The 12490-nt window shown below is 57.9% G+C and overlaps 5 protein-coding genes across 5 annotated transcripts; all 5 read right to left on the bottom strand.

Moving 5' to 3' along the window:
- Positions 1-839: 839 nt before the first annotated feature.
- On the bottom strand, positions 840-1730 carry HETIRDRAFT_409540 (uncharacterized protein). Its single transcript, XM_009548055.1, has 3 exons — positions 1684-1730; positions 1277-1619; positions 840-1199 (listed from the first exon to the last, which is right to left on the bottom strand). The coding sequence occupies exons 2-3, from the start codon at positions 1587-1589 to the stop codon at positions 964-966; spliced, it is 549 nt and encodes a 182-aa protein (XP_009546350.1). The 5' UTR covers positions 1590-1619; positions 1684-1730; the 3' UTR covers positions 840-963.
- A 542-nt stretch (positions 1731-2272) lies between these two features.
- Positions 2273-3561, bottom strand: HETIRDRAFT_475214 (uncharacterized protein; the record flags this gene model as incomplete). The annotated part of the gene is made up of 3 exons (XM_009548056.1): positions 2273-2356; positions 2421-2649; positions 2717-3561. A coding segment is annotated over one exon (681 nt), but the record flags the coding sequence as incomplete, so codon positions are not given.
- A 149-nt stretch (positions 3562-3710) lies between these two features.
- Positions 3711-6079, bottom strand: HETIRDRAFT_475215 (uncharacterized protein; the record flags this gene model as incomplete). The annotated part of the gene is made up of 9 exons (XM_009548057.1): positions 6062-6079; positions 5899-5913; positions 4670-5586; positions 4576-4610; positions 4452-4510; positions 4266-4386; positions 4140-4206; positions 4050-4086; positions 3711-3995 (listed from the first exon to the last, which is right to left on the bottom strand). The coding sequence occupies exons 3-9, from the start codon at positions 5467-5469 to the stop codon at positions 3711-3713; spliced, it is 1404 nt and encodes a 467-aa protein (XP_009546352.1). The 5' UTR covers positions 5470-5586; positions 5899-5913; positions 6062-6079.
- A 215-nt stretch (positions 6080-6294) lies between these two features.
- HETIRDRAFT_36792 (Metallo peptidase M3A) lies at positions 6295-9200 on the bottom strand. Its single transcript, XM_009547490.1, has 12 exons — positions 8990-9200; positions 8529-8876; positions 8450-8470; positions 8265-8396; positions 8011-8205; positions 7564-7945; positions 7223-7499; positions 7068-7160; positions 6927-7006; positions 6740-6869; positions 6515-6656; positions 6295-6447 (listed from the first exon to the last, which is right to left on the bottom strand). The coding sequence occupies exons 1-12, from the start codon at positions 9152-9154 to the stop codon at positions 6367-6369; spliced, it is 2046 nt and encodes a 681-aa protein (XP_009545785.1). The 5' UTR covers positions 9155-9200; the 3' UTR covers positions 6295-6366.
- A 1441-nt stretch (positions 9201-10641) lies between these two features.
- HETIRDRAFT_427051 (uncharacterized protein) lies at positions 10642-11509 on the bottom strand (the record flags this gene model as incomplete). Its single annotated transcript, XM_009548058.1, has 3 exons — positions 10642-10684; positions 10720-11354; positions 11405-11509. The coding sequence occupies 3 exons, from the start codon at positions 11507-11509 to the stop codon at positions 10642-10644; spliced, it is 783 nt and encodes a 260-aa protein (XP_009546353.1).
- Positions 11510-12490: the final 981 nt, after the last annotated feature.

Consider the following 12490-nt stretch of genomic DNA (forward strand, 5'->3'; position numbering starts at 1 on the left):
TTGCAACCCCTCTTAGGTGCAACTTTGGATAAGGTGATGCCGACGCTGGAGAGTCAGTCGAAGACAGATGATGATAAAGGAGAGGACGCTGATCCGTCTAGTGATAACCCACGGACGCTCGACGGGCACGATGCTGATGCCATCTCTGCATCGTCTTCCTCCATCGAGCAGAGCCAGCCGTCGTCGCTCCCTGAGGCACCTCGCCTTGGAGATGAATCTTGGAGATCACTAGCAAATATACGCTTGCGAGGGGGAGCGCCTGCAGCTGATTCGGACACGCCGCTCCCACTGGAATCTTCAGTTGCGCAGGATGACATGGTCCCGTCCTCGGACTCCTCAGATCCCGGCTCCTTGGCTGACAGCGACTCGACGCTTTCGCCACCTCCGTCACCTTCACCATCCGCAGATAACGATGCGCACGGTGCTCCCTCTGACGACCCGGCGCCATCATCCCCCCCGCCACCGTCGACGCCAGGACCCCATTCCTCATAAAATACGGCATCTACACATGTAATGACACATCTTATTTCCCTCCCGTCTTTAGGTTCGACGCGGCGAAGGGTAGCTGACATGCAATGAGCCTATAACTTATATTCTATACGTAGCTTAATTTGACAAGAGAACCCGCTCACAACTGTATCCCGCTGGTGGAAATGCCCAAACTGAGCTTGTCCTTGTGAAGTACGCTTGAAGAGGTTGACGGGCGCCGCCTACACTCCAGCGCCTGCAGCATGCCTCGATTGTCGCCTAGTACAGGGAACACCAGATCACGAAAAAATCACACAATATATCAAGACGACTGCTGAGAAGGTCGAAAAATCGCGGACGAGAGAAGGCTTGGTCCTACAGTATGGTACGGATCATATTCACGAGCAAAAACAAAACATTGCCACATGCAAAATAAACACAACAAGCACAGCAGGCATGGACGACCCGCCGTACCCTACGAGAGCCCACAACTACTCACGCCAGCGGGCGGTCCAGGTCAAACTGCCCAAACAGCCTCTCGGAGAAATACCGCGCCCTGACCGAGCGTCCTCCGAAAAACCGCCCGTCGAGCTCCCGCACGGTCTTCCACGCGCCCGCGGGGCCCGCGAACACGACGAAGATCCGCACGGCGTCCTCCGCGCTTGGCGGCGGCGGCTGCACGACATGCACGACGACGCGTTCGACGGTGCCGTTCTTCGAGCACTCGTCGCCTGTCGTTCAAAGAGAGGGCGACCGGTCAGTTCTCGTGCGCTTGGCACGTACCGAGAAAGAACGAGCTGCCGCGTACCTATCTCGGCGCGCAGATCGTCATCCGCGGCGTCCTCGATGCCTACCATATTCTGCAACACGATGACCCGGCTCGGCTCCCCAAACCGCTCTCTGTCCTCCCGTGCCTTGGCATCCTCGTTTGCGTTGATGATCTTTCCCATCTTCGACCCGCCCAGCGCGGGGCCCTTTCCCTTGTTCTCACTCTGCCCGCCTTTATTTTTATTACCCTTACCACCTTTGCCCGCCTTGATCTGCTCGACGGTCAGCGCGTGGACGATACCCGATCCATCCGCGCCGAGGCCTTGCCCTTCCTTGTGGCCCCACTTCGCCATCAAGCGCGCGGCGAACCCGTGCGGATCGGGCCTGTTCACGGTGTCCAAGATGAGCGCCGTGATAAGATCAGGAGGCGGAAAAGGATCAACGTACCTCTGAGAGGGTCCTGCTTCTTCTGGTGCTGGATTCGGGGGGACGAAAGAAGGTGCAGGCGCCTGCGCAGGCTCTGCACCCTCAGGCGGCGCCAGAGCCTTCAACTTGGCGGCGATGGCAGCAGCCGCGTTACGGCTGTTCCGCATGCGTTCCTCAAAGTCAATGCTCTTCGCAAAGGTGTTCTCAGGCGGTGCTGGTGCGGGCGGCGGCGCAAACGGATTGTACTTGAGGGGCTCGGGTGATCTGGAATACCCTTCGGGAAGCGGGCGGTGGAAGTAAGGATCTTCAGTCGGTTCTGGTGAGAACGGCGGTGGAAACGGGGGCGGGGCCGCGACTGGCTGTTGTTGAGACATTTCCAGGCGACGGAGATAAGCCTCTTCGCCAGATTCAGCCTGTACATGCGAGGCAGCTGGGGGAGGAGTGGCAGTGCCTGGAATGCCGGTGTCTTCGACAGGTGGTGGCGGAGAGAACGTGGCTCTGACAGGAGGGGTTGCGCTTTCTTGAGCGGGTTTGAATCCGGCTGACAAGGCGAGGCGGCGCTGGTACGCTTCTTCGCCTGACATGTCGGGTTTCGCTGCCGCGACGGGAGGGTTGTGCGAGGTGCTGCCCAACCCGCCGCGCGGCCGATCGTCATCCTCGCGAGACCAACGGTCATCGGGTTCATCGAACCGCCCTACACGAGCACATGAAATCAGTGACCAGTTATATGCAACATTGGAATGCGCAACGATACTTGCCTGCTTTGCGAGGCCGTTCGTCCTCGGATCCTGTGTCGCTGTAGTCAGTGTAGCTTGTGCTGCGCCGAAGGCGTTTTCTGTCCTCGAGGCGGCGCTGCTCGGCCAAGCGCTCGCGTCGCTCCTCACGATCGCGACGCCTCCACACTTTGTACTCGTTGTAGTCGTTTGGTCTCATGGGGTCGTACTGCTCGGTCGGATCCCAAGCGGCCACTTGCTGCAGCGCCTTGTGCTGGTTGAAAATAAGAATAAAACGACAATGAAGCTACATCGAGGGAGCCATGACGAGGGATGCTCACTCTCTTGTTTTTCTTGCCTCCGCCTCCGCCGCCTCTCCTCTTGTTTGAGCCCTTGAATCCGTTGACGTCGTCATCGAGGACCATGGACGGGGGCTTGACCTTCTTCCCCCACCCGCTTTTCGCGGCGGAGGCGGCCTGCTGCGGCTCCTCGCTGGGCCCCGCGCTCAGCAAGACGGGCGGCGCGACGAGCACGGCACTCGCGGACACCGTCGGCGGGGCGCTGATGACGGCAGACTGGGAGAACGCGGCGAGGGCGGCGCCGGTGGGGATGCGGGGCGCGACGGCCTTCGGGACGGTCTTCTTCCTGACGGGGGCGAAGGCGAGGGCCGCGGACCAGCCTTTTTTTCGTGCGCGCGTTCGTTCGATCGTATCGAGCGTGGAGGGGAGGGTGTTTCAATAAGTCTGTGTCTCGGGCGCAACTCGTGCAGCAGTAGAATTAGATACCGGCTGTGGCCTTGCCTGGACCCGCAAACGCAGCGCCTGCATCCGAGGAGGCGCCAGGTGGACCGCCCGCTGCTCCCGCTGCTGCTCCTGCTCCTGCGGGCTGGGCGGTCGGCGGAGCAGAGTAGTGTGTCGACGAAGGATGTTTTTCCGGGTGTGCGGAGGATGAGGGATCTGTGGAGACGGAAGGGACGAAGCCTGAAGAAAACTGGATGCCTCCATAGAGGCCGCCTGCTCTGCTCGACATGGTGCAACTCCAACGTGCAGACGTGGGAACACTCGGTCGCGGGATCATCAGCCACCGCGCGGTGGCTGCAGCTGGTTTCGCAAAAGGATGCGCAACAGCGCGAGTGATAAATAATGCAGCAGTCCACACAAGTAGGTAATAGAGTAGCGCCTATCGCGGTGAGGTAGAAAATAAAAAAGGGTACTTAGGATAACCGACCGAGCCCACGAGATCCCTCATTCAACCCTATGCACCCTGGTCCCTGTTCTGCAACGTACAACCCCAGTTCAACCCATTATCTCCTGCCGATCTACACATCGCACCCGCTCAGCCTGCAACCTTCGTCCCCGCAGGCGGGTCTCCCTCGACCTCCGTGTCCGGGTCGTTATCATCCTCTCCTTGGTCCTCCGCCCCGCGCATGCCCTCCTGCTTGTCCGCGCGCTCGATCTCATCCCGCATCTGCGCAACGTCCTCGTCTACGCGCGGCGTGACGCGTTCGATGCCTGCCGCCTCCGCCAACGAGACGCGCGCACGGTGCTTCGCAAGGTGCGCCGAGCGGCGCGGCGGCCGCTTCAGGCGGCGCCGAGCGACCATCACCGGAACCGAGCATTTCTATCAAGAGCGTTGAGCCACAAAGTACGGTAGATATATGGATGGTGCACCGACCTGAATGAGATAGTGCGAGGTGGAGCCCAGGAGAATGCTGGGGAAAGTAGATTAGACAGCTATATGCGCACGCAGACACGGGCGTCTCACCCCTTGAGCTGGCCAAGGCCGCGAGAACCGACGATGAGCATCACGGGCTCGACAAAGTCGATGATGTCTTGAGCAATGCCATCAGAATATACTTCGAGAAGAGATCGGGGCAGAGCAACTACGCACCCAGCAGCATGTGCCGCGCATGCTTGGCATGCCACGCCTCGCACGAGATCCTGACATGCAGTCGAGTGCGCTGGAGGAGGCTCGTGGCCTGGCGACAGAGAATATATGCAAGGCCTTGACGCTAGGAGTGGAACAGCGAGGCTCAGCGCCAAGCCCAAGTCGAGATCAAGCAAGGCTCCAACGCACCTCCTGCTGGGCACGGAGTTTGGCCGCACGATCGGCGGCGTTAGGTACGGGCGGGTCGACTGCAAGGCCCGCATCAGCATATGCAGCGATAAAAATCAAACGAGGGGGGCTCAGCGCGGCTCACTCTTGCTCTCGTTCTCCACGACCGTCACAATCAACCTGGCCGCCGCGTTCATCAGCGTCCACTCATCAACCAGCATGTAGAGATCGACACTCACAGCTCGTCTCCGTCTCGCAGCACCGTCCCAATGGCCCACTCCAGCGCATACCGGCTCTCGTCGCTCATATCGCTGCCGACCATGTACCGCCGGCTGCGCCTTCCTGACTCCGCGAGCGCACGCGCGGGGTCTCCGTTCGTGACCGTGATGGTGCACCGATCGCGCTGGAAGACGGGACGGGACGTGTTCAGCGGCAGCGGCTCGTGGCGCGTGGACTTGCGCCTGCGGGGGTTCCGCCCACCGGAGTGGTTGAGCGTGCTTGGGAAGTAGGGCTCGGGTGGCACGACCACGTTGACGCCCTCGCCGAGGGGGTCCGGCATCTCGAGCGCGTCCGCGTCGGGGAGGTCGGCGGGGACGACGAGCGCGTTGCGCTCCGTGTTGCGCTCCGTGACGGGGTCGAACTGGTCGTCGCTCCAGTCGTCCTCGGAGCCGCTCTCCGAGTCGAGGTCGCCCTGCGACTCGTCGTCCGAGAGCGCGGAGGGGATGAACGCGCTGCGCGGGCGCACGCGCGAGGACTCGGTGTCGGACTCGACGTCGGACTGGGTGAGGGCGTCGATGTTGGGGGAGGAGTCGCGCGCCGCGCGGTGGCGGCGGAGGCGGAAGGGCGATGTGCTACGGGAGCGCGCGGAGGCGGTGGCATCGGCGTCCTGTGCGCGGGAAGTGGACGAGGAGCGCGCGCGCTGGTTGTCGTCGCCCTTGGCCTTGCTGCTGGAGATGGAGCGACCTCGCTCCTTGTCGTCGGTGCTGCCGCGGCTGAGGCTGAGGCTGGTGAGGCCGCCCATCATGGAGCTGAAGGACATGCGGCCGAAGGAGCCTGAGCTGCGGGAGGAGAGGTCGGGGACGGCAGAGGGTGGCTTGAGGGGCTCTGTCCTGGAGGCGGTGCGCTCGAGGGCGGCTGCGGAATTCTGTTGGTCAATCTGGCTCCTTGTCAGTACGGTGGGACTGCTGGACCATCTGGTGAAGAGGGGGGTGGTTGGGCGGGAGGAGGCCGGGGAGGACGTCTCTGAGACGGAGTCAGTGCGGGAAAGGGCGGGACCCGGGAGGGTGGAGACTGTGGGGTAAGCGTCGGGGTTGGAGGAGTAAGAGGTGAGCTCGACGCCCTCCCTGGGGGTGACGAGGCTGTTCTCCTTCTCGCGAGTGGAGAGGCCGTAGACGTTGCGCCAGCTGAGCCTGCGGGGCGCGGAGGGACGTTCCTTGGGCATGGAGTGTGGGGAGTAGTCGTTGCTCACCTGAGAGTTGTAGTCCTGGTGGCAAACAAGGGCACGCGGAGATCAGCATCGTTCTGTGAACCCGAACCCGTCCACACAACCGCGCTTGCCTCGCCAGCGCCTCCGGCGTGCATTCGTGAACCCTCACCCGCCCCCGCCACAGCCAAGCCGCGTGGACACTCACATCTGGTACACCGTCCCCCCGCCGCCTCTTGCCCCACCCGCCGTGGTCTGCGTCGCTGGACATGGGCTCGCACTTTCTGCTTTTCGCACGCCTGTGGTGCGGTTCAGGCCTGCGATAGGCTCCCCGTGCCAAGCCCGCCCGGGAACACATCACGTTCCTCTTCTCGGCGTTTGCCAGCAGTGCCTCCATCTTGGCTCTCCTTGGCGACCCCGCCCTCTCACACACCCCAGTCCTACGTAGGAACACCCCTAAGATAATGTCCTTGTTCCCATACAAAATGCCACGCAATTCTACCGCTCCCCCACTCACAAATTCGCACTCGCCCCAGAGCTCCCAAACAGCTCCTTCAAGAACGCATCCGAGTTCGATGGCCGTCCGAGGAACTCCTGTATCGATCATCGCCACCCCACAGATCAGCGCCCATTCTTCCCCGTCTAGAACGCAACAGCCCACCTTTAATGAGTCCGTCTCCTCCCTGCTCCCTCCAGGCTTCAGGATGCTCTCCCGGTAGCGCTGCCCGAGGGCAGGGTCCAGCGGATCCTGTTTGAACACGGTGGCGTACATATCCGCGGCGAACACGAGCGAGTAAGTGTACCTGAGGGGGGCAAGCCGAGTTAATTTTAATGTCGGTTCTCCGCGGACGCAAGGCACATGACGGGGGCGAAAGGGGACACAGACCCATAGTACCCGGCGTCGTACCCGCCCACGATGTGACCGAAACTGCCCTGGCCCGCCCCTTGCTTGCCACCTTTCACAAGCGACACGGCCGTGCGCAGGTCGTTCCATAGCGCCGTGTAATCCGTCGCGTCTACGATACGCCCATATGAGCACGGTCGCGACGAACAAAGTACAAGCTCCGGCTCACCCTTGTCTGTATGCACTTTGAGGTCGAACTTGGCGAAGAAGAGCTGCCGTAGGTAGAACAAGCCCACGTTGACGTAGCGGCTGAAAAGCATCGTTTAGGCTTTTCAGGGTCAGACATCGCTTCACAAAGACATCGGCGAACCTTTTCACGATCTTCTCGATCAGCTCATCTGACAAAGGCTTCTTCGTCTCATAATGGCTCGACATCTTCGCGAGCACCTTCGGTTCCCAGCACCTGCACGCCAGGCATCAACAGACCATCTACGAAGCGATTTTCTCCGAGAGAGGCATGCGTACCAGTTCTCCAGCATCTGCGACGGCGCCTCGACAAAGTCACGCGCGACGCTCGTCCCGTGGAACCGCGCGAACCGCGTGCTGCTAAGCAGGCCGTGGAAAACATGCCCCATCTCGTGGAAGAACGTGACGACGTCGTCGTGCCGCATAAGCGCGGGGCGCTCGGGCGTCGACTTGGCGAGGTTCGCGACCATCGCCGCGAGCGGGTAGCTGCGCTTGCCGTCGGGCAGCGTGTAGCCCGGGAGCAGTCCCCAGACCGCCGCGTGCGAGTACTTCGATGCTGGGCGCCGGAGGTCAGCCTCCTTTGAGCGCTCGCACCGGGTGCAGATCGGACGGGGACGTACCGCGCGGGAAGAGGTCGAGGTAGCAGTAGCCCACGAACCCGCTCTCGTCTTTCGCGCCTTGCTCCCACACCGCGAACATCTGCACCTCGGGGTGCCATGTATCGCCCTTGACCTCTTCAAAGCGGACACCGAGCAGGTTCTGGTAGATCTCGAGGATGGTGGGCACGACGACCCCGACGGGGAAGTATTCCTTGACGAGCGAGTCGTCGAGGGCGAGGCTCTCCTCGATGAACTTGCGGTCGTAGTACCGGTAGTCCCAGATGTAAAACTCGCCGTCAAACGGCAGGCCCTTGGCCTTGCACTCCTCTTGCTTGAGCCCGAGTAATGTTAGGCGCTCCTTTGTGCCGACAGGACGCAACTTTTGTTCGAGATCAGCCAGGAACTGTCCGTGGAATATATCAGCTCAGCTGGATCGCGCAGAACGAGAGAAGCGAGGGGTATACGAACAGATTCAATACCAGCACCACTCTTGATCATTTTCACCTCCGTAATGTAGTCTGCCCAGTTCCTGTACCCGAGGAGAGCCGCAATCTTGCGGCGCAGATCGAGGGCGCGAGTCAGGAGCGGAGCGTTGATTTCCAACCGAGCCTCATAGCTCTCGTGAGCGCGTCTGCGTGTGTCAGGGTTCTCTGCGTATTTGAACTGTAAGAATAAAGGTCTGGATCAGACAAAAGCTGGAGCAAACATTGCAGTCTACGAACGAGGGGGAAGATGTCGGGCGTCTTGTGCGTCACGTCATACAGCTCTTTGCCATCTTCAGTGCGCTTCGTGTAGCCGGAGACAACATCCGCCGGTACACCTTTTAATTCTTCAAGGGTGAAGCCAATAGAACCCTGAAGAATATGTCAACGATGATCGACGGTCGCTGTTGCGAGGAAGAACATACGTTTTCCTCGTTAAAGTTTTTCTATATTCTGACATGTCAGCGGCCATGATCCGTGCACGGAACGTTGATGACCACTTACGCTAAATTCCAAACAGACCTGCGAGAGCTCCTTCTTCAGCTCGGTCAGCTCGGTGCGCTCCTTCTCCTCGAGGGCGAGGCCCGCGCGCTTGCCGTCCAAGAGCATCTTGTCTACCAGACGTTGCTCCTCCGCGGCGAGCGTGCGCCCAGAAGCCCTGATGTTTTTCTCCGCGGCGACCTTGGCCTGGAAGACATCGAGACGCATCGAAGACTCGACGCCGTAGTCGCGCACTTGGACTTCCGCGTCGTTCGAGGCATCGCGGAGCTCTTTGGACGGGGAGACGTTTTGGTAGAAGGACAGCGGCTCTGTGACGGCCTCGAATTCGGCTTCGCCGTGGGCTAGAGGGAGCTATATAACGTGTGATGTCAACATCCGGATGCATTCGCGTGGCGCAGACTCCTATGACTCACGAATACCTGTGAAGGATGAGGCCTGAGGTTAGAAGTGGTGGATACAATTATGAACAGGTTGCCCACCGACTCGAAATTGCACTGTTCATGCGGGAGAGCTGCGATCTTATCCTCGAGCTTGCGATCCTTCTCGATCGCCTCCTTTGTGAGCCTCGCGATGTCCCCCGCGGTGTGGTTCCACGCAGGCGGGGGCTGCGGCGGGGTGAGTGTGGGCATGTCGTGGGGTTTGGTGAACGCAAAAGTTGAGCGTGGGGTCGAAGATGAAGAGAAGGCGCGGATAACCCGAGATGCGGCTGTCGGTGGGGGACGAAGCGTGACCGCAGGCCTCGTGCTATATCCAGCAATCGATCTCCAGGTGGTGGTGACGCCATGGCTGACCGCGCCGGGCGAGGTGTAGTGCGCGGCGAGGCCGATAGCGAGGGCGCCCCAGCCAAAGAGGGTGCGACGTCGAGCGAGCAGGGAGAGACGCAGCGTGCCTGCGCGTGCGGCCAGCGACATGAGCTCTGCAGCGTGTCCCAGAATGCCCTCCGAGCTGCACCTCGCACCTCTCGGCCCGCTCGGCCCCAAGCGCGTCCGTCTCTTCTGAGCTGTTCTGTCATCATCCCCATCGACGGTGACGGTAAAGCTGGAACGGCTGCCTCTCATGTGCTCTCTCTGTCTGTGCATAATCTGGTCACAGTCCTGGACACACAATGATTTTTCTACTTCATCAGCCTGGGCTTTTATGCAGCAACACCTACGACACAGACGACGCTATCGTTCATGATTCTTCCCAGCAAATGTCTCTATGATTGTGGCTAGCCAGCATCTTCTACCACTCCTATAACCACAAGCCAACTACTCTCATACGCATATGGAGCGGGAATCTGTGCTCTTGTGTTCTTGCACCAATTCTTGCTAACCATGTCTCCCGGCTCGCCAAATTCGTCGCGATATCCCCGACCATGGTGGGAGCAGGAGCCGGCTAACGAATGACACCTGTTCCTCCATTAATCAAGCTACACCATCTTTCCCCTCCCCTACGTCGGTTCTATCGTGCACTGCATCAGCACGGATAGTGTCTTGCTAGGTTTTTATCCACAGACAATATCAGGTACAATTTGCAATCGAAATTCGCTTTTGTTGACTCGTTGTTCGCTAAGTTAGATATTGCCTCATTCATGCTAAAGAGTATATATCACGCCCATAGTTTTCTGCTCTCCCATCCCGGAGACCCAGCGAAGCTGTTCGAGTCAGGGCCGCAATGCGTTCTCCGACGTTCGATCCACAGGTCAGCCCATATGGAAGAGCTGAACCGATACCTTCAGGATGTGGGGTCAAGCTCACGGAAAGTAGCCACGCTCTTGCATACGACTTTGCTGATGACGGCCTTCCTTCATTCGCTGTCTACCATCGTGTCAGTTTCCTCAACCACGTCTAATCTGGAACGATCTCACATATACATGGATTCTCTTAGATTATTGTTGCTTTGATGGCTTCAATTGACGGCCTCTTTACATGACCACACTCTCATCCACTGGGATGATTCAAAATCTGATGAGTTAATGATTATGCTCAAAGTTAATGACTATATTCATAGCACAACAAATTGAGCGAACGAGCTATACAGAAAGTCGACCTTGTTTTCGTGCTAGAAGTAGCTGGTTTGTCTCATACCACAGCACTCGTTCAAATTATAAAACTGAACCTCGAGCCCATTTTCATCACAACGGCATCGGATGAGATGGCGAGACCTGCGGACTGTTACTACCAAAGTAGGATGGGAAGGAAATGCAACGCACCATCCTGTATTTCCAAAGTTCGTGAATGTCGTCGTATGTTCCGCCTTCTTCCAATTCAACAGCATCTCATAGAACTCGGCTAGGAAGACATTATGGCTGACGAGCACAATGTGTGGAATACCGTCAGGAAGTTTTTCTGGGTCGCTTTCAAGCTTGGATCCGAGATTGTGTAAGTCTTCGACACGATACTCTTCAGGAACGGTGTCAATGTTGGCACCATGCTGGTCCATTATGCGGAGCAACATCGATTTTGCCCGTAGATTCACCACATTCAGACTCTCTCCACCACCCGGAGGGACATAGGCCCGGTCAACGTAGGGGTGGTTGGCGCCGTTGTTGACCGCTTGTATGTACGCATCACGCTGTCCGGTGCCAAGGTAAAGTTGAGCTCGAGACCCTATGCAGCGTTCCCCAATTAAAGACGATTCTTCAAACTCGTGAACCGATGTGTTGGCACCAGCGAGGGCTTGAGCTGTGTCCTTCGCGCGCCTGAATTTGGAGGCGTACAGCGCGTTGATGCGGACGTTCGCCCAGCGTGAACCGAGCCTTTCAGCTTGTCCCTTTCCGATGTCTGTCAACTCGAGAGTTTCATCCTGACGGTGGGCTGTACCCTGTGGATTGCTGTTTCCAACACTCTAGAATACGCGTAAGGCAGCAAGGAGCTTGTCATGGATATCTACCATACCTGAGCGTGTCTGATGAGAGACAAGGTCACATACTTCCAATCCCAGCGCCGAGGGGCGGGGGCTTGGGACTGCATGTTTTGGGACGTGGAGTTCTCAGAGTCCATGTTCCGATCGTTGGGGGTGATGGGGTAGCGATGTCTTGAACAGCGAGAGGAGTCTCTTTTTATGCTGCAGTCAGGCTGTGACAGGCAGATAGGTTTGCGTTACAGTGATAACAGTATTTCTATTTATTCGAGTCAGGTATAGACACGCCGTCGCGAAAACCTGCGCCTACGGTGCCGTTCACTTAGTCACCGCATGTTTCGAACACCGAGTATAGGGTCACGAATTGAGGCCCAATTGACTATCTCTCTTGCCAATCGACGTCTTTTCACGAGAAGAGATCCCCAAGACAGATTTTCAATATCTTCAAAAATAGGCGAGCTCCAAAACAGGAAGTGACTCGATTTGGCGAAATAGTTACATAATGCAGTGAAAATAGCCAGAAATAATACAATCAATCAACAGCTGCTGCCACACCTAGTCTCCGTGGCCGACCAACACAGAAGATTACGGTCGTTCTGTGTATGCCACACCCTCCAGAATTAAGTTCGTGAACGAGTTAAAAATTCAAATTAGTCTCAACTTGCCTCATAACACCACCTTTCGACACCACTCGTCACGTTTGAATCGAGCCAAAATTGGATTTTTTTTCGAAATCTCATAACCTTATTTTTCAAGACATGCTCAGGAATTTCTTCTCAATAAACTGTATTTTGGGCCTAGAACCACCAAATTTGGCGGTTGTTTATTATTGGTGGTGACTAAGTGAACGGCACCATACAACTTTTTGCAAACAAAACGCGGTCCCGGAATCAAAACACGGTCACGCCCCTCGCGCCGTGTGTCTCGTGACGAGACATCACGATCTGATTGGATGAGACCGTTTGAACGTTATTGCTCATTATCAAAAATGACTCTGCCTGAGTCAAGGCTACCAACTGCTATCAAGCATTGGTCATACAGTATGCTCTCGTATACATCAGCTGTACATCCTGCGTATCGGAAGCGATTGGGACACATCGGAATCGGTCCACGGGGCGCAC

This window comes from Heterobasidion irregulare (genome assembly GCF_000320585.1).
Source record: "Heterobasidion irregulare TC 32-1 unplaced genomic scaffold scaffold_05, whole genome shotgun sequence".
Classification (NCBI taxonomy): domain Eukaryota; kingdom Fungi; phylum Basidiomycota; class Agaricomycetes; order Russulales; family Bondarzewiaceae; genus Heterobasidion; species Heterobasidion irregulare.

Excerpts from the sequence above, each read along its gene's own strand:
- HETIRDRAFT_409540 (XM_009548055.1), bottom strand. The coding sequence starts at position 1,589 with ATGGCGAAGTGGGGCCACAAGGAAGGGCAAGGCCTCGGCGCGGATGGA. Across the intron at positions 1,200-1,276 it reads CGATCTGCGCGCCGAGATAG|GCGACGAGTGCTCGAAGAAC; the intron begins GTACGCGGCAGC and ends TTTGAACGACAG.
- HETIRDRAFT_36792 (XM_009547490.1), bottom strand. The coding sequence starts at position 9,154 with ATGCCCACACTCACCCCGCCGCAGCCCCCGCCTGCGTGGAACCACACC. Across the intron at positions 8,471-8,528 it reads AGGTCTGTTTGGAATTTAGC|AAAAACTTTAACGAGGAAAA; the intron begins GTAAGTGGTCAT and ends GTCAGAATATAG. Across the intron at positions 7,946-8,010 it reads GTGGTGCTGGTATTGAATCT|TTCCTGGCTGATCTCGAACA; the intron begins GTTCGTATACCC and ends TTCCACGGACAG.